This window comes from Dromiciops gliroides, chromosome 5, assembly GCF_019393635.1.
Source record: "Dromiciops gliroides isolate mDroGli1 chromosome 5, mDroGli1.pri, whole genome shotgun sequence".
In the NCBI taxonomy this organism is placed as follows: Eukaryota; Metazoa; Chordata; class Mammalia; order Microbiotheria; family Microbiotheriidae; genus Dromiciops; species Dromiciops gliroides.
Genome location: NC_057865.1, coordinates 217,548,054 through 217,574,991, shown reverse-complemented (window position 1 = coordinate 217,574,991; position 26,938 = coordinate 217,548,054). Strand labels below are relative to the sequence as shown.

The window sequence follows — 26,938 nt, the reverse complement described above, 5'->3', positions numbered from 1 at the left end:
TTTTTTATTTTCAGAGTTTTTGTATCTGTTGTTCCAGGTTGTTCCCTTTCCAATTCTTTCTTCCATAGCCCTCCTTTTCAAATTTTTTTCCCTCTGTTCTCATTTTTCATTTATAAAAAAATATTTTAAATCTTAAGATTTCTTTACAATTCATCCTTTATCTTTTCCCGGAATCTGAGCCAAATTCTCGTAGATTCATTTTTTCTCTGAAGTTTTGCTTACAGAGTATTTTATTTGGGGGGGTAGGGGGGTGGTCTTGAGCATTCCTGTCACCATGTGATGATGATGGCACTCTTTTGGGGGGGGGAATAAACATTAAGCACCTACTATGTGCCGGACAATGTGCTAATAAGAAGCTAAGTACTTTACAAATGTTCTGTCAGTTGCACCTCACCCCAGTTCTGAGACAGGTCCTATTATTACCCCCATTTTACAGTTGAATAAACTGAACCACCAAAAGATGAAGTGATTTTGCCCGGGGTCACACAGCTAGTAAGTGTCAGAGATCATATTCAGACACAGGTCTTCCTGACTCCAGGCCCAGCACTGTCTACTACATCACCTTTAGGGTGAGAATCTCTTTTGGTCATTTTCCTAACTACTTCCTGACTCTAGACTTCAAGAGGCCCAGGCTCTACACACTTCTAGGGGGAATGGCTCAGCTGCCTGCTGTTGCTTTCTTGGGATGTTGAGAGTTGCGTTATTTCAGGATCTCAGGGATAGCTCAGGTTGGTGGGGATCCATAAGCTTTCAACTTGATCTGAGCTCTGGGTTTGGGTCTGAGCAGCAAGCCTGGAGGCTTGCCTTCTTTGGAGCTTCAGTAGACCCTGCTGGCCCCAGCTAACTGTAAAGCTCTGCCAGTTCTAGCAGAACCATAGGCTCTGAATTTGTATCCTCACTCCTTATAAAACCTGGGTCCTGTGCACACTCCTTAGTCCAGAATCCCACCTCCAGGTATGAGTCCCACCATCTGTGCACAGTGTAGATTCTCTGTCAGTTTCTGGGTTCCTGGCCCCAGTGGCCACAAACCTTCCTCCCTAACCCAGGACCTTTTTCTTGGATTTCCTCATCAGGATTTAGGCTGGTGCATTTTCTAGGTTTGGGATTGGGGGGCAGGAGGGGAGACGCTCTCTGTCTGTCTTCCTGATATTCTTTGTGCCTGTCTTGGACCTTTATCCATTGTCCTCCTTTTATATTTGAGTTGGGTGTCCTTTTGGAACTTATGGTAAAACAGGGTATAAGATACTGTTTTAAACTGATTTTTTGCCAAATTCCTTTCCAATATTTCTAGAAATGTTTGTCAATAAGGACTCTTCCCACATAATTTATATTCTTGGGTTTATTTAAACACTGGGTTATTGACTTCATTTTCTTTTTTCTTTTTCTTTTTAGTTTTCAACATCTGTTTTTATAAGATTTCTAGTTTCAAATTTTTCTCCCTCTACCCTCCCCAAGACAGCAAGTGATATATGACCTATATCAGATTACTTGCTGTCTTGGGGAGGGTAGAGGGAGAAAAATTTGAAACTAGAAATCTTATAAAAACAGATGTTGAAAACTAAAAAAAAGCTTTATTAGAAAGTTGAACTGACCTTCCCAAATCTTAGCCTAGAAGCTCCTGATGTGTTTTTTAAAAAAGCGAACAAACCTTTTGCATTCTTGGGAATAGAGTTTAATGATCCCTCTTTCCCCACTTCCTTTATATCTAGTGTGAACAAACTGCCTTTTAACTTTTGGACACAGATAAGAGATAAACTAGTCACATTAAACCTAACTTTAAATTTTTGTGTAAGGGCTACCAGTTGCAGGGTAATGTATTCTTTTTGAGGTGGAGATTAAAAATGCATAGGTGATGAATCCAAAGATCTAAGTTTGGGGGGGCAAGAACTCACAATTTTACAAAAATTACTGGTAAAATTAGAAAGCAGTGAATATCAGGAAGTAAAATGCGTAATTTTGATTACATTAAATTTAAAAGATTTTGCACAAACAAAACCAATACAGCCAGTATTTGAAGGAAAGCGGGAAACAGGGTGGGGGGTGAATTTTATAGCAAGTTTTTCTGATAAAGGCCTTGCTACATATAAGGATAATGTTTAATTTTTTCAGTCATGTCTGACTTCTTGGCTACATCTGGGGGTTTTCTTAGCAAAGATACTGGAGTGGTTTGCTATTTTCTTCTCTAGCTTATTTTACAAATGAGGAAACTGAAGCAAACTAAGTGACTCTCCCAGGGTCACACAGCTAGTAAGTGTCTGAGGCCAGCTTTGAACTCAGGAAGATGAGTCTTCCTGACTCCAGGCCTGGCACTCTATCCACTATGCCACCTTCCCCCTCCCTGAGGCAGTAAGCAGTCAGATATGGGTTATACATGTATGATTATGTAAAACATTAGTCATTCATTCTTTTTGTTTGTTTGGTTTTTTTGTTTTCGTTTTTTTTTTTTTGCGGTGCAATGGGAATTAAGTGATTTGCCCAGGGTCACTCAGCTAGTAAGTGTCAAGTGTCTGAGGCCGGATTCGAACTCAGGTACTCCTGAATCCAGGGTCGGGGGTTTATCCACTGCGCCACCTAGCTGCCCCTTAGTCATTCATTCTTTTTTTTTTTTTATGAGATATTTTATTTTTTCCGTTACATGTAAAGATAGTTCTCAACTTTTGTTTATACATGCTTTACAATTTCAGATTTTTCTCCCTCCCTCCCCTCCCTCCCCCCCCCAGACAGCAGGTAATCTGATATAGGTTATATCTATATATCTCTATACATATACATATAGATATATATATACACACACATATATATACACATAATAACATTAATCCTATTTCTGCATTAATCCTGTTACAAGAGAAAGAATCAGAGCAGTGATGCAAAACCTCAAAATAGAAAAAAAAAAACAACAGCACCCAAAACAAAAGAAATAATATGGTTCAATCAGCATCTATACTCCACAGTTCTTACTTTCTTTTTTTTTCTTGGATTTGGAGATCCTCTTCTATCATGAGTTCCCTGGAACTCTTCTGTACCATTGCATTGGTGAGAAGAATATAGTCCATCACAGTAGGTCAACACTCAATGTTGATGATACTGTGTACAATGTTCTTCTGGTTCTGCTCATCTCACTCATCATCAGCTCACGTAAGACCCTCCAGGTTTCTCTGAACTCTTCCTGCTCATCATTTCTTACAGCACAATAGTATTCCATTGTATTCATATACCACAACTTGTCCAGCCATTCCCCAATTGATGGGCACCCCCTCAACTTCCAATTCCTTGCTACCACGTAAAGAGCAGCTATAAATATTTTTGTACATGTGGGTCCCTTTCCCCCTTCCATGATTTCTTTGGGCAAAAGACCTAAAAGTGGGATTGCTGGGTCAAAGGGTATGCACAGCTTTATCGCCCTTTGGGCATAATTCCAAATTGCTCTCCAGAATGGTTGGATCAGCTCACAGCTCCACCAACAATGCATTAGTGTTCCAATTTTCCCACAGCCTCTCCAACATTTATTATCTTCCTTTTTTGTCATTTTAGCCAATCTGATAGGTGTCAGGTGGTACCTCAGAGTTGTTTTAATTTGCATCTCTCTAATCATTAGAGATTTAGAGCATTTTTTCATATGGGAATAGATAGCTTTGGTTTCTTCATCAGAAAACTGCCTGTTCATATCCTTTGACCATTTCTCAATTGGGGAATGACTTGGATTCTTATAAATTTGATTTAATTCCCTATATATTTTAGAGATGAGGCCTTTATCAGAAGCACTGGCCTCAAAAATTGTTTCCCAGCTTTCTGCCTCCCTTCTAATTTTGGATGCATTGCTTCTGTTTGTACAAAAATTTTTTAATTTAATATAATCAAAATCATCCACTTTGCATTTTATAATATACTCTATCTCTTGTTTGGTCAAAAACTGTTCTCCTTTCCAAAGATCTGATAGGTACACTATTCCTTTCTCTCCTAATGTACCTATGGTATCACCTCTTATGTCTAAATCATGTATCCATTTTGACCTTATTTTAGTATAAGGTGTAAGATGTTGGTCTAAGCCTAATTTCTGCCATACTATCTTCCAGTTTTCCCAGCAGTTTTTGTCAAATACTGAGTTCCTATCCCAGAAGCTGGAGTCTTTGGGTTTATCAAAGACTACATTACTAGTGTCATTTACTACTGCATTTCCTGAGCCTAGCCTATTCCATTGATCTACCACTCTATTTTTTAGCCAGTACCAGATAGTTTTGATGACTGCCGCTTTATAGTAAAGCTCCAGGTTTGGTACCGCTAACCCACCTTCCTGTGAATTTTTTTTCATTATTTTCCTGGATATTCTTGATTTTTTGTTTTTCCAGATGAATTTTGTTATTATTTTTTCTAGCTGTATAAAATAATTTTTAGGTAGCCTGATTGGTATGGCACTGAATAAGTAAATTAATTTAGGCAGTATTGTCATTTTTACTATATTAGCTCTGCCTATCCATGAGCAATTGATATCTTTCCAATTATTTAGATCTGATTTGATTTGTGTGAAGAGTGTTTGGTAGTTGTGTTCATAGAGTTCCTGGGTTTGTCTTGGCAAGTAGACTCCCAAGTATTTTATATTACCTACCGTTACTTTAAATGGAATTTCTCTTTCTATCTTTTGCTGCTGGACTTAGTCATTCATTCTTAACAGCTTTTGAGAGTTCAGGTCAGTTGACTGAGGAGCACTGTTATTCAGCAGCTGGAAAAGAAAATAGTCATATGATTGTCATTATGTAGGAATCACTTTGGTGACATTGGAATGACAGCCCAGCTCAGGGAGGCCAAGGTCACAGAAGATGCAAATAGGGTTAAAAAAAATCTTGTGGCAAAGTAGAAAACTTACCTATCAGAAATGAGAGCTACAGGGTGTCAGGGTGGAAGAACAGAACCTGTGAAAGGTCCAAAGAATTTCTTTAATCTGTAAAAGAAGGGACTAAAATAGGCTGAGCCACACTGGGAGAAGGGAATGCTTAGCAGTGGCCCATGGCCTCCCAGGACTGAACAGAAGGCAGGAAGGCAGCAGGAACCTCTGATGTAAGAACAGATGTAAAAATCTTGACTGCTAAGAAGGATTTACATGCTGGTGGAGGCAGCCATCTATTTTTAGAGGGGCTGGATTTGGGGAAAGGTGGCAGCTGTACTATTTAAACTCTGAGAACTCTTTTAGATCTATACTTCTCATGTGATGCATGCTTTCTTGCACAAGGAGCATTGAATAAGATCTTTTTTTGTAGCACTGCAATTGTAGGACTCTGGGACTCCAATAATAGAAGATAAACTTGCCCCTTTGTGATCACTCTCTTTACTTCTCCAGGTTGTCAAGCCTTCCTAGCAGAAAGATTTCTTACAGAATTTAAACTCCTCATTTGATTAGATACTGGTTTGATCACAGTCCAAAAAGAGTTTAAAACTACCTCATGTTTGTCTGTGACACTCTTCATGAAGTAGGAGATGGGAGTCCTGCTGAATTGTAAGAGCGGGAATATTGACGAGTGCTGATCCTCTGCTTGTCAATTTATTCTTTTTTTTTTTTTTTTTGGTGAGGCAATTGGGGTTAAGTGACTTGCCCAGGGTCACACAGCCAGTAAGTGTCTGAGGCCAGATTTGAACTCAGTTCCTCCTGACTCCAGGGCCAGTGCTCTATCCACTACACCACCTAGCTGCCCCTCGATTTATTCTTGTTTTCTCTCCTTGTTTCTAGAATCCTATAAGTCCTCAGATGTGCCTGCATCCGCCATGACGTTGAGTTCTAACCAGAAGATGCCTGCTGGTAATTTGAAACTTTGTGTTATTTATTGAAGATGTTCTAACCAGCCTTGTGAATCATCTCCTCCATCCCATTCCAGAATTTTTTCTTCGGGATATAATAGTGATGTCCACAAGTTTACTCTGCTTTTAGGCAGTAAATTAAAATGGATCGTCATCATGCCATGTATGTTGTATTTTTAATCTGAAAAGATGGGGGAAGAATGAGGTTACAGGCTTACTGAGGAGCTGTAATGCCCTGTTTAGGCTAGGGAGCAATTGCTGCTGTTTGTGGTTGGTTATGGTTGATTTTTCTCTTCTAGACCTGGGCTTCAAGGCCCCAGAATGTAATTGAAAACCTTGTGTGCTCCCTTGGACCAGAGCAATTGCATTCCTTGTTCTGGTGGGCTTTGGGGGATCTAAGAGACACTGATGCATGTGTGTGGAGTGTTTCCTCCCAATTGTGTAGTCTGACTGAGCTGTCCTTGGCTGTAACTTTCAACTTTGAATTCCTAGTAGAATAGAATTCTACTCTCTTCATCTAGATCATCTTAGATCTACTGCTTTGAGGCCATTTTCTTAGCTTTGTAGTCATGCTAAGATGATGATGATAACTGCTGATGCTTAGCTAGCAAAGTGCTTTTTATTATCTCCCCCATGTGACTGGTGCTCTTGTCTCTGAGGAAACTGAGGCTGAGAAGTTAAATGATTTGTCCAGGGTCATATAGCAAGTAAATTCCTGAGGAAGTATTCAAATCAGGCAGGTCTTCCTGAGTTCTAGCCCAGTGTACTTCAGTGCTTTATCCATTCTGCTACTCAGAATGAGCCTCCCCCACCCCCCAAAAACCCCACCCCAACCCTCGAGGTTATAGGGTCACAGCTGTACTCCAGGCAAACATGTGGGCATGGTGGTGGCTTTGGGAGCCTGGTCTTCTTATGAATGGAGTGAGCTGATTGTCCCTATGCCCCCTCCCCACCCCCCCAGCCTCTGCTCCCTCCTCTCTAAGATAATTGCTGAATGGGGAAGGAGTATAGATAGTAACCTGCTTTGAACTAGCCTGTCCTGAGGCCTTGATCAGCATGTGACTGCCTAATGGTGACTGAGTCAGGAATAAAGGGGAGACAGAACACATGGGAAAATTCTGCACTCATTGACTTTCTTCTGCATTTTTGTCCTGAGTGTCAGAGTTCTGTAGAGTTGTTGTTATTATTATTATTATTATTAATTTCTGGGAAGCACCTGAACCTGAGACATAATGGTCAAGGAGAATCTTCACCGTGAGTCCTGCCACTTTCCTGGCTTCATCGATTTCTTTAAATGTTAGGATTTTTCTGCTGGGGATGAGGTGGCCCACAGAGAGTGAGGTTTGCGGGGAAAGTGCATCATAGCAAATAAGATATTTTTTGCTCTTTGGGTACTGGAGGAGACATAGGAAAGTTCTTATTGACAAGTGCCATTTCCCATGATTGGTCTGGCTGAGTTATAGGGCTGGGCTGCTGCTTTCTCTTCGGGTCTGTATGTCTCCACATCGAATTTTTGTGCTGATCACAATGATGTGATGGAGTACTAAGGTTTTTGGGGGGTGGGCAGAGGGTTTGTTGTGAATTCCTCCCCAAACAGATTCTTTCCATTTTCACATGAATTTAGAGGAGGGTTCTGGAGACCATGGGGATACTGCCAGCCTGGGTGCTGTTAACACCATCTACAGCAGTCCCTTCCCTTCACAATCACCTGCATTTCCAGAGGAGCCCTTCACCACCTACTTTGATGAGAAGATCTCCATTCCTGAGGAGGAGGTTAGTAGAGAGGACACGGAGGCAAGGCCTCGGGAGCTCCCAGGATACAGCCTTGGCTCCCTGCAGGGGTAGCTCATTAGCCTCCTGCTCAGTGAAATCTGAAGGTCGTGCACTTTGGCACACAGTCTCTAAGGACTGGACTTTGGCCGTGTGTGACCTGGCCGGGAGACAAGGGGCTAGATTGCTTCCTTCTGTGGGCACCTGTGTCTCTGTCTCATGGTGGCTCCAGGGCTGTTTGGATTTTACTTGATTGGGTGGTGTGTGTTGGTCTAGTTATAGGGTAAGGGTGGTGGGAATGATCAGGACATTCTTCTTCTGGGTGTGTTGTGAGACCTATTCACCCCAAAGGGAGGTGCTGCAGCCATCATCAGAGTGTGAGGGAGGCGGGGAGGACTACCCAAGGCCCTTCACTTTTGCTAAGGTTAACAGGCGTTAGTACCCTTCTGTAATAATGGTTTTGCAGTTTTCAATTTGGAGCAAAGCTCTATTTGTCCTCCTCACATCTTGTTTCTTGTGTAGTATTCTTGTTTTAGCTTCCGCAAACTCTGGGCCTTTACAGGGCCTGGCTTCCTCATGAGCATCGCTTATCTGGATCCAGGGAACATAGAGTCAGACTTGCAGTCTGGGGCTGTGGCCCAGTTTAAGGTGAGTCTCCAGCCTTTCCCCTTTCTATGTGTCACACACACCCTTTCTGCTCACAGCATATCAGGATGGAGGGCTATTGGCAGTCCTTAACCAGATGCTGGAGAAGCAGCAAGAGGGGCAGGTACCAGAGGTTCAGGTCCTCCCTCAGGGGCCATCTCTCTGAGACAGGGGCTTCAGGGAAGGTGTTGCCTGCACTGGGGGGATCATTTCCTGCTTTAAGAGTTCCCTGTCCCAGTGAAATCTCAGGACCAGTCCCTCATCCTAACCCTAGCCCTACCCTTTAGTGTTTCAGAATCCAGAATTTTAGGGGAGCCTGAAAAAATCTGACTCCTTTCAAATGCAGAACACTTTTCCCAGCAGGCCTTTCTCTGTTCCTCTAAAAAAGGAGGGGGTGAGGCTAGAGTGGGAAAAGCTGAGACACAGGGACAGGGCTTTGCTCAGCCTGGCCCGGCAGGTCGGCTCTGGGGCTTTGTGACTGAGAGGAAGGAAGGTCTCTTGGGATGCTCTAATGAGTGTGTCCCCCATCCTGGGGGAATTCTTTTTTCCAGCTGCTCTGGGTTCTCCTCCTGGCCACCATAGTGGGGCTCCTGCTGCAGCGCCTGGCTGCCAGGCTGGGTGTGGTCACAGGCCTGCATCTGGCTGAAGTCTGTCACAGGCAGTATTCCAAGGTCAGTGAGCTGGGGCCCTGCCACTGAATGCCAAGCCTCATTCCTCCTCCCTCCCCTCCTTCACCACAGGAAGACTCATTCCAGGAACATCCCCCACACCAACTGCATTCTGTAGTCCTTCCTCCCCCCACCCCTGCCTGCCCTGCCCTTTGTCTGCACTTCCCACCAGGCTCTCAAGTTTGGTCTGCTGCATTTCCCCTGAAATGGGCCTGTGGTCCCATGGGTCTAGAAGTTCTCCTCTTAATGATGAATGACAATAGCTTGCACTTACATAGCACTTTAGACTTTACAAAAACACCTTGGAAAGGTTAATCCTGTGAAGTGGGGGGGGTGGGATGGGGGGGGCAGATAAGATTATCTTCACTTTAAAGAAGAGGAATCTGACCGGGGTCTTTTGCCTGCCTCCTGTCATCCCCTGAGAGGTCTGGAGGGCAGTAACTGGTCCCAGTGCAGAGATGACCCTGAGTGTCTGCTTCACATCTGTAACAGGCCCCCCGGACCTTTCAGGGCCAGCACCTCACACCTTCCCTCCTTCCTTCCAGGGCCCATTTTCCTCTTGTATTTCTGGCATGTGGAAGAAGAAACCTCTTTTTCTGTCCTTGCAGGAGTTTTTGCCTTCTGGCTTGCATAGCCAGGTCATTAGTGTCCTCTCTCTCTCTGTTGCTACCATTGTTCATTCTTCCTTTTTCCAACCAGACTGGACTCCTCTTTATCTGCCTTCTCTTCCCCTTCTGCCTTTGCATGCACTTTTCCCTGGGCCTAGGATATTCTCCCTTTTTGCCTGTTTCATTTCTATCTACCCTTTAAAGCTTCATTCAGATACTGCCTAGTAAGTGTTAAGTATCTGAGGCCGGATTTGAACTCAGGTCCTCCGGACTCCAGGGCCAGTGCTCTATCCACTGTGCCACCTAGCTGCCCCTGCATCCTCCATCTCAATAGAAATCACATGGACCTCACAAAGCCACTGGTTTTGTACCTCTCTAATATTGTGGATTAGTCATCTCTATGTGTAGCTTACCTGTCTTCTAGACTGTAATGTCCATGAACGTAGAGACCTTGTTTTACCTCAACATTGTCTTCCCCAGTAACTAGCACGGTGCTCTGTAGGTGCAGTGGGAAGATGCCTTTCCTTCCTCTCCATCTGCTTTATGTCCCCAGTGAGCCAGCCTGTCATAACAACAATCAGATCTTCCCTTGGCCCCTTGGCTATTGAGGCTCAGCCTGACCCACCTGGGGGCTCCCTTACTGGAAGGTTGCTCTGGACCTAGGTCCCTAATGCCACTGGACATTGATTTGTTTGCTGGTGGGCCTCTGATCTTTCCACATTTAGGTGTGTTTGGCTTCTGAATTAGATTTCCCCTAAAGGAGGCCCCTTTTCTTCTTCTGCATTGCTTTTATTCATTGCCCTTCTGGCCCTTTTCACTGGACCTGCACACAGTAGGTGCTTAATACATGTTTATTGGTTAAATATTAATCTCTTAGACCTTTAGGACATTTTCAGCTGGACAGGATGGTAACCCTCTGCCTGTGCTAAGGGCGTCGAATGGAACAGGAATAAAAGCAGCTTCCTCATTAAGTGCCCCACCAATCTCCTTGTCCCCCAATAACAGGAGAAAGAAGCCCACTTGCCTTTCTGTGCTGACTAAGGTTTGAAAAGGTCCTAGGACAGCACGGAAGGGACAGGTGGGGCAAAGATGCATTACTTGGCTACATGTAGCTGGGTAGCTTGTAGCTTTGCTCACAGGCCTGTGCCAGGGTATAGGGTGTGCCAAGAGTCTTAGTGCAGCTTTTAGCTTTTCCAGCTTTAATCCGTTAAAAACTGCACTAGAATTTGGGGGATAAACCCCCAAGGAAGTGTGATCTGCAGTGGCAATTTAATTTTGAACCGTGTCTCTCCACGCTTTGTATTAAGGTTCCCCGGATTATTCTGTGGCTGATGGTGGAGACGGCCATCATAGGTTCTGATATGCAAGAAGTCATCGGATCAGCTATTGCCATCAATCTCCTGTCTGCTGGAAAGTGAGTGAGTCCCCCCATTGCCAGCCCTTCCCGGAGCCTCCCCAGATGAAGAGAGAAAGGCAGCCAAATGGAGGCCCGTGGGGAAGTGTTGCTGAGAACCTCTTAACAGTGAAGTCTTGAGCAGGGCCAGGGTAGCCATGCAGTGCAGGGAGGAGGGCTTTCTGTCCTCTCCCTGCCGTGGCATCTCCTCCGAAGGAAGAGGCTGTCATCTTCTCTTCTCATTGGCCACTGTGCTTCTCCCACTAGTGGGTGCCTGGTCCCCTGCCCCCTCCACAGTTTGGCCTGCCTGGGGCTTTGGGAGACGTGGGTTTTCCACCCAATTCCCCTACCTCTCCTCATCTTCATTTCTCTTCTCTGGCCTAGGATTCCTCTGTGGGGCGGAGTTCTCATTACCATAGCAGATACCTTCGTATTTCTCTTTCTGGACAAATATGGTAAGGAGGAGTTATGGGGGTGGGCATGGGGGGGTGGAGTATTAGAGAAAGGGTCACGTTTCACCTTAGAAGCAGTGTGTGTCTCATTAAGGAAACTGTCCACGTTTCTTTCCTCAGGTTTGCGGAAACTGGAAGCATTTTTTGGCTTTCTCATCACCATCATGGCCCTCACATTTGGATATGAAGTAAGTTTCACAGATTGCTGCTTAGCTTCTAAAAGCCAGTTACTTTTTAGAAAGGGGAAGTCAGGCTTGGATGATTCAGTACCACATGTGGAAAATAGAAGCCAGTTTGTAGCTGGGTCAGTCCTGAGTAGACATGGTCAGTTCCAGAGGTCCAGAGATCCCTGCATGCACGCCACACCATCCTGGCACGTGTGGGGCTTCCCGGATCGATCAGAGCCTGGACCAGAGCAGACTTCCCTTGGGTCTCTCTTCCAAAGCAGCAGCTGCTCTCACATTCTGCTCCTCCTTGGGGAAGGGACATCAGCTGCCAGGGTGGGCCTTGGATAGCAGTCTAGCTTTAGCTTCCTGGCTGCTGCTTGTCACTTAGGGACAGAAGGGATCCCAGATTGATATTGGAGGGGCAGGAGACCTCATTGTTTGTGCCACAACACATGGACCCACGGAGCTGTAGAGACCACTGTTGGGATGGGGTGGCCAGGGCAGGGATGGGTATGTGGGAGAGGACAAACGGCCCCTTCTGATTCTGGTTCCCAAGTGATTGCAGGTGACTGGCCTAGATGAACATTAGTTCTCAATTACATGTGGATTAGCCCTCAGACTTCCAAGCCAGAGGAAATGTTGAAGGAAACACCCGAGTCAGATGGAAATGATTTTTCTTAGATTATTTATTCTTTTTGCCTCCATTTGTAACCCCTGTGAGGCTGCTGACAAGGTTAAGGTCCTGGGTCCCTTCTGTCTGTCCTCCAGCTCTGTGCTCCTCAGGATGGTTGTCAGGGCCAAGGCTGAAGGCCTGCCAGGGCTGCTGCCCTGAGGAGCAGAACATGGTTCCCATCAGGCTAGTCAGGAACAGTGGGGACTCTAAGGTCAGCTTGAGCCCAGCCTCGGGCTCCCGTTTCCTTCTGGTCCTTGGTCAGGGCCAAGCACGAGTCGTCGATGCTAACCTCTCTGATGTTGGTGTCCAGTATGTTACAGTGAAACCCAACCAGTCCGAGGTCCTGAGGGGCATGTTCGTGCCCTCTTGTTCAGGCTGTAGCACCCCGCAGGTCGAGCAGGCCGTGGGCATCGTGGGGGCTGTTATCATGCCCCATAACATGTACCTGCACTCTGCACTAGTCAAGGTAAGTGAATGTCCCAGAACTCACTTTGTGAGGGCTTTTCCTCTAGTCACAGGTGAAGCAAATTTCAATTAACTTGCCCATTTCCTCTTCAAGGGTCAGCTTTGCAGGTTTGGAAGGAGCAGGACATCCTCTCTGTGCTGAAGGTCTGTTTTACACCTGCTCCACAGCAGAGGCTCAAGGGCTTTGTAAAAAGACTGAGCGTGTCCTGAGTCTGAGGGGCCCTAGGGGAAAAGGCTCCATTGTGAAGACAGGACCTCTTCTCCCCCACCACCCCCAGTACATCCTATGTCCCCCATCTGTCCCTTCATGGGCATGGCCAGCCCTGGGTGCCTACCTTGCTTCCCAGGACAGTGGTCCTCCTCTTTTGCCCCTGGACCCTCTAGAAGAATGAAGTGAAAGTGCTGGGGACCCTTGTTAACAGGCCAGCAAAACGTTTCCTCCCCTTGGGGGTGAGGACAGGTTTGGGGGAGGAGGCTTGTGGGAGATTATAAATGAGAAGCCAGGGGTCAGGAAGGTGACCTGGGCTGGCTGGCTGTTGGCCATCACAAATTGGGAGACAAAGGCCACTTTTCTGGAGCAACAACTCCTGGTTCCTTAAGGCATAGATAGCCAGAGTGACTGCAAAGCAGAGAATCCTGTCATGGTAAGAATTCCCCCTAGCACTCATCACTTAGCAGAGAAGGAGAAGGGAATGTCACCTTCCTGATGCACAAGAATTCTAGTAAAAAAAAATGTCCTCAAAAGGGTTAATTCCAGCTCTTCAGTCTTGAGGTGAAGGAGGACTTGAATTCAAATCCAGCCTCTGACACTTACTAGTTTTTTATGACCCTGGGTAAGTCATTTGGCATCACTTTCCTACTCTCAAGGATGTGAGGATCAAAAGAAATAATAATTATAAAATGCTTAGCACAGCACCCAGCAGGAGCTCTATGAATATTGTTCTCCTCCTCCTCCTCCTCCTCCTCCTCCTCAGATTGGAGGGCATTGTGTTAGAGAAAATCCTTCACATTTACAGAGCAGTGGGCTGATTGTTCTTTCTCTTTCCTTACTTCTTTCTATCTCTTTCAATTTTCTTCCTTTCTTCTATCAGAAGAGAGTCATTCTGACTTTATTGGTTGGTTTAGCTCAGAAATGTCACATGCAAATAGGAACACTGAGTGTGAACTTAGAAAACCACAAATTAGCATTATCTGTGTTTATGATGTTTTGATTTTTGTTAGACATTTCCTAATGACATTGTACTGCGGTTTTGTGGCTGCCTGGGGCTTGCCTGAGAGTTGGACAGCGCTGGTTTAGAGGGGCTCTAAAGCCCTTCACAGACTGGCTCCTTTCTCTGACACAACTTCTTGTTCATCTTGTGTGACTGGGCCTGGGCCTGGGATGCCCTCCCTGCCTCCTCCACCTCTTGGAATCCCTGGCTGCCTGCCCAGCTTAGCTCTGGGTCCTCACCTGATCTCCCGCCTCCCCCGTTTCCACAACAAGGGGTTCTTAACCTTTTTTGTGTCATGGACTCCTTTGATAGTTTGGTGGAACCTATGGACCCCTTTCCAGAAGAATGATTTTAAATGCAGAAAGTAAAACACATTGGCTTACAAAGGAAAGCCCCCAGTTTAAATGTGGCCTCAGATTGGCTGTTATTGGCTGTGTGACCCTGGGCAAGTCACTTGACCTTTCAGTTTTCTCATCAACAAAATGAGAACAAATGATAGCACTTACGTCATGGGGTTGTTGTGAGGTAAAATGAGCACTTTGTAAACCTTAAAGCCCTACATAAATGATGGCTATAAATATTATTATATTGAAATACAGTTATCGAAGTGTTTTTTTTTGTTGTTGTTGTTTTGTGGGGCAATGAGGGTTAAGTTATTTACCCAGGGTCACACAGCTAGTAAGTTTCAAGTGTGAGGCTGGATTTGAACTCAGTTCCTCCTGAATTGAGGGCCAGTGTCTTACCCACTCAAAGTGTTTTTTTAAAGTTCCTGGACCCCAGCTTAAGAACCCTTCTTTTGTTGCCTTCTCCACTAAGGGTTACTTACCTCTTATTTACTTGACATATTTTATCTATTTGGGTACATGTTTTTTCTCCCGGTAATGTGGAAGCTCATTTTTATCTCTGTACCTAGTGACTACCTAGCACATAGTAGGTAGTTACTTGTTAATTATTAGATTGTGTTGCTGTTCTTATAAATAAGAAAGAGCCTCAGGCCATTCACCTGCCAGGTCCTTCCCTTAGCCTGGTGGGTCCCTTGGCAGGTAACCTAAGGCTGCTTCCATTGACCATGCTCATGGCTGCCTCTGTCCTCTCTAGTCCAGGCAGGTAAACAGAGCCAACAAGCGGGAGGTCCGAGAAGCCAACAAGTACTTCTTCATCGAGTCCTGCATTGCTCTTTTTGTCTCCTTCATCATCAATGTCTTTGTCGTCTCAGTCTTTGCCCAGGCCTTTTATAATCAAACCAACATGCAAGTGGTGAGTGAGTGTGGGCCAAAGGGGGTGGGGGAGTGGGTCAAATGCTGAGGAAGATGTCAGGATCAAGGTGGAGGGTCAATCCGGGGCATGTGGGGGGGGGGGGATCAGGAGAAAGCAGCAGGAAGAACAAGGGCCAGAACCAGGAGCTGCAGGAGCCAAAGGGTAAGGGCAAAGATGTCTTGAATCTTATGGAAGGAATGCCAGGCCTTGCCTTAAAGAAGTAAATTCTAAGTTCTGGAGACCAATCCCAGGACCCTGTTTCTGTTGGTGCGGCCCCCCCATCCTATCAAGTTCAGAATTTCAGTCATCATTGACTTTTCCCTTCTCCCCTCTCCTAAGCAGTTGCCAAGGTGATTGAATCTCCATTCTGTGTCAGGCATCTGATCTCTTCTCTCCACTTACACCACTATCCTCTCACCTTCACCTCCAGGGTTAACACCTCCCTTTGTCCTCCTCCCCAAGCAATCTGTCATGTTAAACATATTTCCACATTAGTCATAATTACAAAAGAGTAAAACCATGTGGGGAAAAAAAGCAAAAAAAAAAACCCAACAACAACAAAAATGAAGAAGGTAAGGACTGTGTGTCCTCAATTCTAGCATGTCGCATTCATGGTACATGGCCGGCATTCATGGGACATTTTTTGAAATCTGTCCAAAGGGAATATGTGGGCAGAAGAAAGGCAAATCCTCATGTTGGGGATAATTTTAAGTCGGTGGCCTGTTGAAGGGAGTGAAGGGCCAGCCCAAGAGTCTCAATGTTTTATCCTTGGGTTTGTAGTGGTAACCAAAGTTCTTGGCTCAGGGATGTGGTTTTAGTCTAATCAGCATTCCTGGGATATGTCGGTGCAATTAGGACAGGTCTATGGTGCTAGAGAAGTATCCTGACTGGCAGAGAAGTTGGGAGCTCCTACCACACTTTTGAGACTGGCCACACACAGCAGAAGGCCTTCTTTTGACACCTAGGAGGTCTGCTGTCCTGCCGAGAGGAAAATGAAATGAAACATTGATTTTAGGAGAGATGGGATCTGAAGTACTGTCAGGCACAGAGCTTGCGGGGTTGTGTGGGGGTACTTGACAGAAACAATTTTGGAGGCCTACACATTCAGTAAATATTTCTGAGGATGGTAATAACTTGGGGGAGTGAGGCCACCATTTGGAGGGGAGATCTTGTGAGCTGGCTGCTGATCCAGGCTTAGTTCCCGATCTCTGGCTGTAATCACCTTGGTGCCCCTGCTGTAAGGGTCTGCCCTTTCAACCCTCCTCCTCTCATTTAATCTCTTTTGTCTTTTGGACTCCAGCATGAAATCTGTGTCAATAATAGCAGTCCTCACAGTGACCTCTTCCCTCAAAATGACACCATGCTGACTGTGGACCTCTACAAGGGGGTGAGTAGCTTCAAGTAAGGTCATGAGTCCATAGCAGTAGATCTTTCTGCATGGGCCTCTTTAAGAGACACTTCTATATTTCCAAAGTACACGTGTCAGGCAGGCTCCTGATTCTTTGGGGAAGATGAGGGGAGCAGCTGGTCAGATGGGTAATGGCAATTTTAATAAGTAGATTTAAAAGAGGGCAAAAAAGAAGCAGTAAGAGCCTAGAGCGAGCCTAGAGCTGGGGAGGAAGGCCTAGGGAAGTGGGAGGAAGCATAAAGTGAAGATTGGTTTTCTAATCAAAAGCTTGGGGTTTCTTTGTTGAAATGTCTTTGTAAGTGCCCAGCCTCATGGTTTGTGTGGGTGGGGTACATTGGGTCTACTGAGAGGAGGAAACCAGGAAGGATGGTTCTGTAGTTGTTGTGTAAGTGGGACAGGGGCTGAGGCATATAACTGGCTTTCTTCCCTGTCTTCTCTTTCTCCAGGGAGTGGTGCTGGGATGTTACTTTGGGCCTGCGGCACTCTACATCTGGGCAGTGGGCATCCTGGCTGCCGGACAGAGCTCTACCATGACTGGCACCTATTCTGGCCAGTTTGTCATGGAGGTACAAGCACCATTCCTGCTGGATCACAAGGGAGAGGGGGAGATGGGAGGGATGGGGAGCAGACTAGACTCACTGCTTTCATTTCTTCTCATCTCCCCCAGATTCCCTTCTGTTTCTGATTCCTCTCTGATGGGAGTTAGATTTATCTTGGCCTTCTGTTCTTCTCCTCAGGGATTCCTGAACCTTAGGTGGTCACGGTTTGCCCGAGTGATCTTCACACGTTCTATTGCTATCATCCCAACACTGTTGATCTCAGTCTTCCAGGATGTAGAGCATCTAACAGGGATGAATGACTTCCTGAATGTGCTTCAGAGCTTACAGGTGAAGAGACAGCCATAGGTGGCTTCAATTTGTGCCCTACCACCCTGAGGGCAGCACCATGTGTGACTGTGGGCAAGTCACTTAACCCCCATTGCCTAAAAAAAAAAAAACCAAATCAGTCTGACCGTGTTCCACACTCAGGTATCTCTGGAGTTGTTTGGAGAAGGTATTTTAATACCTTTAATAAGAAGAAACTATTAATTAAGTGTGCCCTATTATAGCCTGGAGGGCAGTCTGGCAGAAACATAGGAAAAGGGACCAGACACAAAAGAAAAAAATCAGTGTGAACTAATAGTGCTGACCTCAGCAATATCTGTGGAGCGTTAACCCGGGTGCATCATGGGGGCTGACAAGAACACTGGGGATCAGGATAGCTGCTGACTTTGCCTCATCCTTGGTAGCAGATGCCCTCCTGAGACAGTGTTTGGCACATAGCAGGCAATTAATAATATGCTTCTTGAATGGAAGGGAGTGTTCAGAGGGGAGGTGTGGGGGTGGGGCAGGACTGCAGAAAAGACAAGGCATTAGGAAAAGATACTTATTTCAAAGATCCTGGGGGCTGTAGAGAGGGGTGTGTGTGTGTGGAGAGACAAGGACAATAGTGCTGGGGGGGTGGACCAATAGTAAGTGATTTGTATTAAGTGGTGGTGATTGGGTAAGAAGACTTGGAGGAGTGGGAAGTGGGCCAGGAGATGGGGATGATTTCAGTATGTTCTTCATCTGCCTTTGGCTCACCAGTGCCTGGCACTTCCTCTCTGGAATGATTCAGGCAGTAGGGCATCTAGGTGGCCCAGTAGATAGAGCACAGGCCCTGGAGTCAGGAGTATCTGAGTTCAAATTCGGCCTCAGACACTTAACACTTACTAGCTGTGTGACCCTGGGCAAGTCACTTAACCCCAATTGCCTACCAAAAAAAAAAAAAAAAGAAAAAAGAAAAAAAAGGAATGATTCAGACACTTGGGGCCCATCTCTCATGAGTGTTCTCTTTCTTTTCCAGCTTCCCTTTGCCCTCATCCCCATCCTCACATTTACCAGTTTGCGTCCAGTGATGAGTGACTTTGCCAATGGACTGTGAGTATGCCATAGATGTTTCCCTCTGGCTCCCCATGGCAGGTGCCAATGTTGTAGGGACCCTAATAGCATCATCCTGGGGATCAAAGACCTTTTGAGGGAGGAGGAGGCATTGAGGGCCACCATTTAAAATGTAGAGAATCCTTTTCTCCTTGGGGCCAGGTTGTGGTGGCCCTGACCTCCGTGATGGTGTTGGAGAAATTTAATTCAAGGACGTACTGTGTACAGGGCAGAACACTATGCAGTGTGGTGGGAGACAAAAAGATAAAAACAACCCAGAACTTGTGCTCAAGGAGCTTACAGTTTAATGCTGGGGTGTGAGGGGGGGGACAAGAGCTATGTCCACAGAAGACTGTGATACCAGGGGGAAATGTGCTAAGTCCAAGTGAGATGGCCAGGCATAGGACCATGTGAGGAAGTTTGAGGATGAAAGTTGCTTTCATTTAGGAAGTTCAGGGGAAGCTTCAGGCAGGAGGGGGCCCTTATTTGCACTTTGAAGGAAAAGAGTGACTTCAGCATGCAGGGTTGGGGCCAGGCCAGCCCATTCCCAGCACATGGGATGGCATGAATCAGGGTGTAGAAGCTGGAGGAGACAGGACGAGATGGGGTCCCAGAGGGTGGAGTCTGGCTTGGCTGGAAGAGAAGGTATGGGAAGGAACACTAAGGAACCTAAGATGGTGGAGGTAGGGCAGGACCCTGCTGAGTATGTCTGTGACCCATAGCCTAAGCACTTTTTGACTTGGTTCGGTTGGGAGGGGCCAGTGGGTGGGGGACTAGGATGAGCTCATTTTTGGACCTGTTGAGTTTGAGGAGCTGCAAATATAGGGCTGGAGCTCTGGTAGTTGGGGGCAGAGCCATCCCATTGGAAATCACCTTCATAGAGGTGAAGCTTGGGTGGGGGGAAGTATATTAGATTTATCAAAGAGACTGGAGCAGGAAGAGGACAGAACTTGAAACAATGGGGGTTAAGTGATTTGCCCAGGGTCACACAGCTAGTAAGTTTCAAGTGTCTGAGGCCAGATTTGAACTCAGGTCCTCCTGACTCCAGGGCTGGTTCTTTATCCACTGCACCACCTAGCTGCCCCTACAACTCTTCTTTTAAGGAGAATATGGAACCAACAAAGAGTCAAAGAGGTTGGAAGGAAACCTTGGTAGCATCAGGAAGGTGGTGATGATCAGGAGACCCCACATAGAGAAAGGAAGGAGGTCATTATTATTAGATTTAGCTATGAGCAAGTTATTAATGATCATGGAAATGAAAATTGGTTTGTTGCTGGGGCAGTCCTGACAAAAGAGTCTTTGCAGTCTCTGCCCAGGAGCCTTAAACTTGATCGTCCTCTCTCTGCCTTTCCACAGTTGAAATCTTTCTTGGTCTGAAGGGCTTCCTGCTCAGCTCTGTGCCAGGGAGCCAAGAGTCCGCCTATTGATGGGAGGAAAACTCCTTTTTCATTTAGTGCTCTCTGAAATCTCAAGATACCTCATTGCTTCCCTGTGAGGGTATAATGCAAAGCTTTGCTACATTTAAAAAAATATATTTTTATTTGTGATAATTATATTTTATACATATATCAATCATAGAATATATACATACATATATGACATAATGTAAATATTCTACATTATTACATTTAGATATATTCTAATACATATAACATAGTGTTTTAAATCTTTAAATAACTTATAAATGATGTATACATATCCATTTATATAAATAATATATATGGCAAATTGGTTTAAATATACATTTTCAGGATAAAATAATAGTCACAGATTTGGGGCTTCAGAAGGTACCTGTAGGCTGACACATCCAGAAAAGGACAGCCCTTAGGGCCCCCATTGGCCCCCCACAAGAGAGTGTCAGACTCCTGCCTGAAGATCTCCAAGAGAAAGGCAGTGTCCCCTGCGATCCCATTTTTGGACAGCTTGAGTACTTAGAAGTTTTCCCTGACAACAAGCCTCTGCTGATTTCACTGCATCTTCTACACATTGTTCCTGCTTCTATTTCAAGTACTTGAAAACAGCTTTTGTCCCTCCCTTTTCTGCCCACTACACATGCCCATTTCCTTCACTTGTGCTGCTGCCTACCTTGAACTTAAACTCCGTGATGGCTCTCCAAGTGCCAGGCTGCTTTCTTATTTAGAAAAGCAGACTCACAGAATAGAATGTTGGACATCATCAGATTCAGTGCCCTTGTTTTTATGGAGGAAGGTGAGAGCTGTCCATGAGTTAGTGGCAGAGAGAAACAGACCTGGCACCCAGGTTTCTGGCCCCCAAGTCCAGTGCTCTTTCTGTCATAGGTGCCCAGTGATCAAGCCCTGAGCTTTGGTTACCCTGGCTTCTTTCTCAGTTCTCCCTGTCATTTCTCTCTCATCCCAAGGAGCTTTGGCACCTACCTTGGCATGGGGGGAAGACCCTTCTTTGCTTTGCTTCCTGAAAAGAGTGCACAGCCTCTCTCTTGGGTTTCTGAAGAATACTGTTGGACTCCAGGAGAACTTACAGAAGTGTAAAATGTCAAGGGGGAAAACTACAAAGTGGGTGGAGTTTTTCGGGACTCCTACTTCTCTGACTACATATACTGGGAATTAGGCCATGCTCTTCCTCCATTCTCTTTCTCTTTCCTTTCTTCTTTTTTTTTGTTGTTTTGTGAGGCAATTGGGGTTAAATGACTTGCCCAGGGTCACACAGCTAGTAACAGCCAGTAAGTGTTAAGTGTCTGAGGCTGGATTTGAACTCAGGTCCCCCTGACTCCAGGACCTGTGCTCTATCTACTGCACCACCTAGATGCCCCTCCATTCTCTTTCTCTCTCTCTCTCTCTCTTTTTTTTTTTTGGTGAGGCAATTGGGGTTAAGTGACTTGTCCAGGCTCACACAGCTAGTGTCAAGTGTCGGAGGCTGGATTTGAACTCACTTCTCCTAAATACTGGGCCGGTGTTCTATCTACTGTGCCACCTAGCTGCCCCCTCCATTCTCTTTCATTGGCCCTAATATTTGTTTTTGAATTGTCTAAGAATTGTCTTAATTTGTCAAAGGTTTGATGTCTCAGCCCTTCTAGAGGCCATTCCCCATAGCTGTACCTTCACAGATAATTTCTTCCTTCTGGTCTCTAACTTGACTTCTTGGAGTAGGTGTGCCTAAGAAAGGTACTGGAGGGGGAGGCTAGGTGGAACAGTGGATAAAAGCACTGGCCCTAGATTCAGGAGTACCTGAGTTCAAATCTGGCCTCAGACACTTGACACTTACTAGCTGTGTGATGCTGGGTAAGTCACTTAACCCCCATTGCCACGCCCCCCCCAAAAAAAGGTACTGGGTGAGCCCTTGGGCTTGTTCAACAGAGTAGTTGTCAATTATTGGGTGATTTGAAGGAACAGAGAGTGATCCCACCAAAATGTGGGTGGAGTCTGGTGAATAGCCAAAGGACTTTCAAGTGGGAGGGAAGTTTCTCAGCTCCAGAGAGGAGGACTGGGCTCTGTACTCTGCTCTTCTCTCTCAGTCTTGTCCATGGGGAGAGTGGATAATTGTACTGAGCCCTCATCACTCTTACTGTAGTTAGCTCCCTGTTCTTGGTGATGGTGGAAGGTGATAGCATGAATTATTCCAACTTGGGCATCCAGAGAGGCATCTATTAAGTGCCTGCTATGAGTCAGGAACTGTATGTGGTGCTGGGGGCACAAAACAAAATCAGAACAATTCCTGCCCTCAAGAAGCTGTGCATGTATAGGTGTAGAGAATATGGATACAAGGTAATGGGAAATGAGCTGGGAAGACCAAGGCCTCATGCAGAATGTGGAGCTGAGCTGAGTCTGGATGGGGGACCAAGGGACTCTCAGAGGCACAGGGGAGGGGGAGTGTATCCCAGGCTGGACAGAAGAGGGGCATGGAGTGTGCTATTCTAGCTGGGCCCTAGATTTTGTGGAGTAACATGTAATAAAACTGGAAAAGTGCCATTTCTTTATTTGAGGGCCTTCCCCCCACATACTGCACTTTGTCTTAAGAATAATTCCAGCCCTTTTGTAATTCCTATCACCCTCTTGTTGTCTATAATGAGGCCTCAGGGTCCAAAACACTGAGCCAGTGGCCCTCCTGGGCACCTTATCTAGTTTGAATGTGAAAAATCTTCATCTTTATCTGTGACTTTGTTGACCATGACCCACTGTGTCAATTTGACTGTAATGAACGTTTTCCCCCAGTTTGGGAAACTTGCAGATCAGATGGTTGGCTGGGGTGGCACTGCCATTTCTCCAGTGACATTACCCGCTTCTCTCTTTCAGGGGCTGGAGGATCGCAGGGGGGCTCCTCGTTCTTCTCATCTGTTGCATCAACATGTACTTTGTGGCTATCTATGTTCAAGAACTGGGGAACCTGGTGCTCTATGTGGTGGCTGCTGTAGCCTCTGTGGCCTATCTCTGTTTTGTATTTTACCTGGTGAGTGATTTGCGAGGAGTGTGGGGGAAGGAGCCATGGAGGTCCCACTCTCTGTTGGTAGATGGGTCTCACTGCTGGGGGTAAAGTTTAGAAACAGAGAATGACAGAATGACACGGTGTTGTATATGTTGCCCAATCAGGATTTACAGGAAAACTGTCTGAGGAATAACCATGTGTAAAAAAATCTTCTACAGGGATTTCTAAGACCCGCCCTTGCCAGCCCCCCCCCCCCTTGTGGTTCCCTTTCTGGCCCCAGCAAAGGCTAACAGCCTTGAAGGTAAAGACCCCCAGAGAGCTTTATGGAACCCCATCCTCCGGGTCAGGAAGAGAAGCCAGACAGCTTTCTGTCCACTCTCCTTCAGAACAGGACCTGCCCTGTCCATCATGTCCCCTGGTTTGTCTGGAGCCCAGCCTCCGGGCCAGTTCCTTTTGTCCCATAAGGATTCTTTATCTGATGCTATGCCTGGATTCCCGTGACTTTTGAAGGGCCAGAAGCAGTACCTTTATTTTCACTCAGTTGTCATTGAAACGTAGCATGTTCTTCAGTTGGGAACATAAGCAGTACATTGTTCTGAGAAGGGTTCCACAAGCTTCAGCAGACCAAGGACTCAGTGGCTCATAAAGGGTTAAGGACCCTGCCCAACATGAACCTTCAGCTTTCCATCTGCTCTGTGCCCTCCAGGGCCACCCCTTCCAAAGGGCTGCTGCTGCACAGCATAAAGCGCTCCCCTGGCCTCCTGGCTGGGCCCAGCCCCTAGACTGACCCATTCACCAAGTCCATGGGCTTCAGACTAGGCCAGGAAGCAGTTCCCTGTCCTCTCTCCATGCCTGGCAGTGCACCGTGACAGACAGCTGGATGGTTGCCTCTCAGCAGTGGTAGAGACCTTGCTGGGTGTTGGAGGTTAGATCCAGAGGAGTGTCTGGACCATCTGTGCCCTTTGCTGGTATTCCCCTCCCTGTCTACTTCCCTTCTCCCCTGGCTCCAGTCCTCCCACAGGAACCAGCGGTTCTGGGGCAAGCTGAGACCAGATGAGCTTGTGGTGTTTTGTGCTTATTGAATGCCTGCTCTCAGCCTGAGCCCTGTGGAGCACTGGAGTAGCTTACTTCAAAGTCAATAAGCAAGCTTAGGCCTTATCAGGCACAGTTCTGAAAATCCTCCCTGGGGGAAGGAGAATGTCCTCCTTGGATAAGAGAGTCCTTGGGGAGATGAGATGAGGGACACACATTCATGCGAAATAGATCCCAGATATGATACCATGTATGACATGGAGGGGACACGTTTTCTGTACAGGAACAGTCATCTAGATCCCAAACAGCTACCCCATGAAGCCTGGGCTTTACGTTTAAGTGACTAGTGGTCTGCTGTTCATCTTTAGCTCTAGCTAATGGAAGCAGCCACAGAGGTCAGCTTTTCATCTCCTCCCCCACCAACTTCCCATCCTAGGCACCCTGGTCTGTGCAGGCTCTTACTCTGATGTGAAAGACCAGACACACACCAGAGCAGAGACATAGCTAGTTCCCAGAGTTCTAGACTAGGGAAAAATATTAGCAGTGCCTGGGCAGCCTTTGTAGGGCTGGATGATGTTTAAGGGTGAGGGTGACTGTGCTGGGAAGGAGGGAGAGGCTGGTGCTAGCAGGGGGTGGTAAGCATGGGTTTGACTTGGAGCTGGACAACAGTGGGAAACAAAGAATGTGGTGTGGACAAGGCAGGAGTGAGTGACAGTTGTATCTTCTCTTTCAGAGTTGGAAATGTTTGATTGCTTTGGGCATGTCCTTCATGGACTGTGAACAGAGAAACACCACTAAAGTCATGCTCACTGAAGAAGCCACCGGCGGCCACAGTAGCTAAGCAATGGGTTAGCCTGTCTGTCTGTACTAGGTAGCCATCAGAGCCAGTGTGTTTCTATGGTTTACTGTGTAAACTTATCCATATGTATGTGCTATTGCACAAAGTTCCAGGGTTCCCTTGGTTTTTTCTAAGGCCCATTGTGTATTTGGGGGAAGATTGTCCTGCAAAGATGTCAAAAGCATGGAATATTTTTTTAAACTTGTCTTATGACCTTCCCCCTTTTGCACCGTGGATGTCATCTGGGTTGGGGAGTTAGATGTGGGCTTTAAAATGCTGACTTTTGCTGCTATTATAAAAATACTAAACTACTCTTCCAACATTAAGCTACAGAGGAGTCACCCTGAGTAGAGCCACATTCCCTTGTCTTTCCTCTTGATCTATATTTGGGTGCCCCTTTACTGTGAAGCCCTTTCATTTGCTGGGTTTTAATTATAAAAAGAAAAAAATAGAATCCATGGCCAGAGCTGCTTAGAGTTATACCATACTTACTAGATGTGAAGGTCAGGAAAATGTGCCACATCCTGCGTGTCTCTCCTCTGATTTCCCCTTTGTGCACAGAGGAAGCAGAGCAAGGTTATTAAGCAGGATCAAGCTTCTCATCCTGCCATCACCATAACTAATAGATGATGGGCAGCAATGAAGAAACATTTGCACGTTTCTTTGTATTTATAAGCTTTCAATGGCTTCCCATTTGGGGAGGCTTCTGATTTCCTACCTTTCATGTGAAACTAGGCAGTTCATTCACACTCACTCTTGGGCACCTGGGAGGGGGTGGCAGTATGCACAGCTGTTGATGGTGCGGTGATGATGGACATTAGTGATGGTCTCATCAACTTGGCAGAGAAAGAAAGACTTTTAAAAAATATATAAAATTTTTTCATTGAATAAAAATCTACTTTCAATCATCTCTCTCCTCCTGTGTCCCCTCCCCCCAAAAAAACATACCAAACCCCATGTCATAAATATACAAATTCCCACATTGTCTATTCCAAAAAATACGCATTTCCTTCTGCTCCATGAGTTCTAAGGAGACTCTTGAAAGAGTACAAATCATTCTGCCATCAGCCTCGGACCTGTACAGTGGTTACGACTGTGACTTGGCAAGACTGGCCTCGGCCTCTCCCTTCACCCACTGTGTTTCTGTAAGACAAAAAAGGGAAGGAAGTGCACTGATGTCCCGTGCTCTCCACTCAGGCACTTTGGCTGATTTTCCTCTGTCTCTGACATCCTTTTTGGTCAGGAAAGATTTGGGATTTGCATTCTTGGAATCTTATCTCCAGAGCCCCACTTGGTTTCTAATCTGCCCTTGTTTGACTCCAGATAGCATCATTTCTGCAATTTTGCACACAGCACCAGATACAGATCAGAGGGGTCATCCGTCATGTGATACTTGCACAGTTAGAACACTAAGGAGAGCACCTGATCTGGGAGGTGTGGGTAGTGGTCACCGGAAGGGAGCTCTCAGTGGAGAGAGGTGTTTACTCTGGATGGTCCAGTGAGCAGCCTCTTCATCACCTTGTCTGCCTCAGCTCCTTGAGTCTTCAGTTTCAGTCACAGACATTCAGGAGCCCAAAGAAAAGCTGCTGGTAATGAACTAAAACAAACCCAGACTCAGATTTTTGATGAGTAGAAAACTCAACTCCCAACTTAAATGAGAAAAACTCTCATTCCCAAATGATAAACATTTAAGTCAAGTCTTCCCAAACCCAATGTGCAAGTCACATTTTAATTACTGTGTATTTAGGGCTGGAGCTGTTGTAATTTATGTATCTGAACCATGTGTATAAGCCCTTTAAACACTATCTGTGTTCAAAGGGTTTATACACAGCTTATACACATCCCAGTGCCACCTATGGTGCCCAGCCTGTGATAGACATTTAATAAATGCTCTTGTGTTTGATGTTCCCCCCACCCCTGTGTATCTTGCCCCCTCCTCACACTGGTGGAGTGGTTTCACCCTTTCCCCATCCTGTGGTTTCACCCTTCCCTTTCCCCCAGCTCTCAGACATAGCTAAGCCTGCATCCATACCCTGATCACAAGCTGAACACACACCCTGGGTGAGACAGGATTGGATATTAGATTGTGAGCTCCCCCTGTGTACGAGGGGACCCCCCCCTTAAAACTTCCATTAAAAACCCAACTCATGAGCACATCGGCGTGCTCCTCATCCCTGGCGTGGGGTTGCCCATTCTCATAAAAAT

General features: G+C 46.0%; 1 protein-coding gene across 1 annotated transcript; it reads left to right on the top strand.

Annotated features, from left to right (window-relative positions):
• Positions 1–5,006: 5,006 nt before the first annotated feature.
• On the top strand, positions 5,007–26,443 carry LOC122728370 (natural resistance-associated macrophage protein 2-like). The gene is made up of 16 exons (XM_043966923.1): positions 5,007–5,055; positions 5,723–5,791; positions 7,415–7,563; positions 8,083–8,208; positions 8,757–8,876; positions 10,789–10,895; positions 11,259–11,329; positions 11,447–11,514; positions 12,477–12,632; positions 14,941–15,099; positions 16,400–16,486; positions 16,954–17,073; positions 17,245–17,394; positions 18,392–18,465; positions 22,734–22,887; positions 24,629–26,443. The coding sequence occupies exons 2-16, from the start codon at positions 5,758–5,760 to the stop codon at positions 24,734–24,736; spliced, it is 1,683 nt and encodes a 560-aa protein (XP_043822858.1). The 5' UTR covers positions 5,007–5,055; positions 5,723–5,757; the 3' UTR covers positions 24,737–26,443.
• Positions 26,444–26,938: the final 495 nt, after the last annotated feature.

Coding starts and splice junctions, on each gene's coding strand:
- LOC122728370 (XM_043966923.1), top strand. CDS start 5,758: ATGACGTTGAGTTCTAACCAGAAGATGCCTGCTG. Junction 11,330..11,446: donor TCTCTTTCTGGACAAATATG/GTAAGGAGGAGT, acceptor TTCTTTCCTCAG/GTTTGCGGAAACTGGAAGCA. Junction 12,633..14,940: donor TGCACTCTGCACTAGTCAAG/GTAAGTGAATGT, acceptor TGTCCTCTCTAG/TCCAGGCAGGTAAACAGAGC.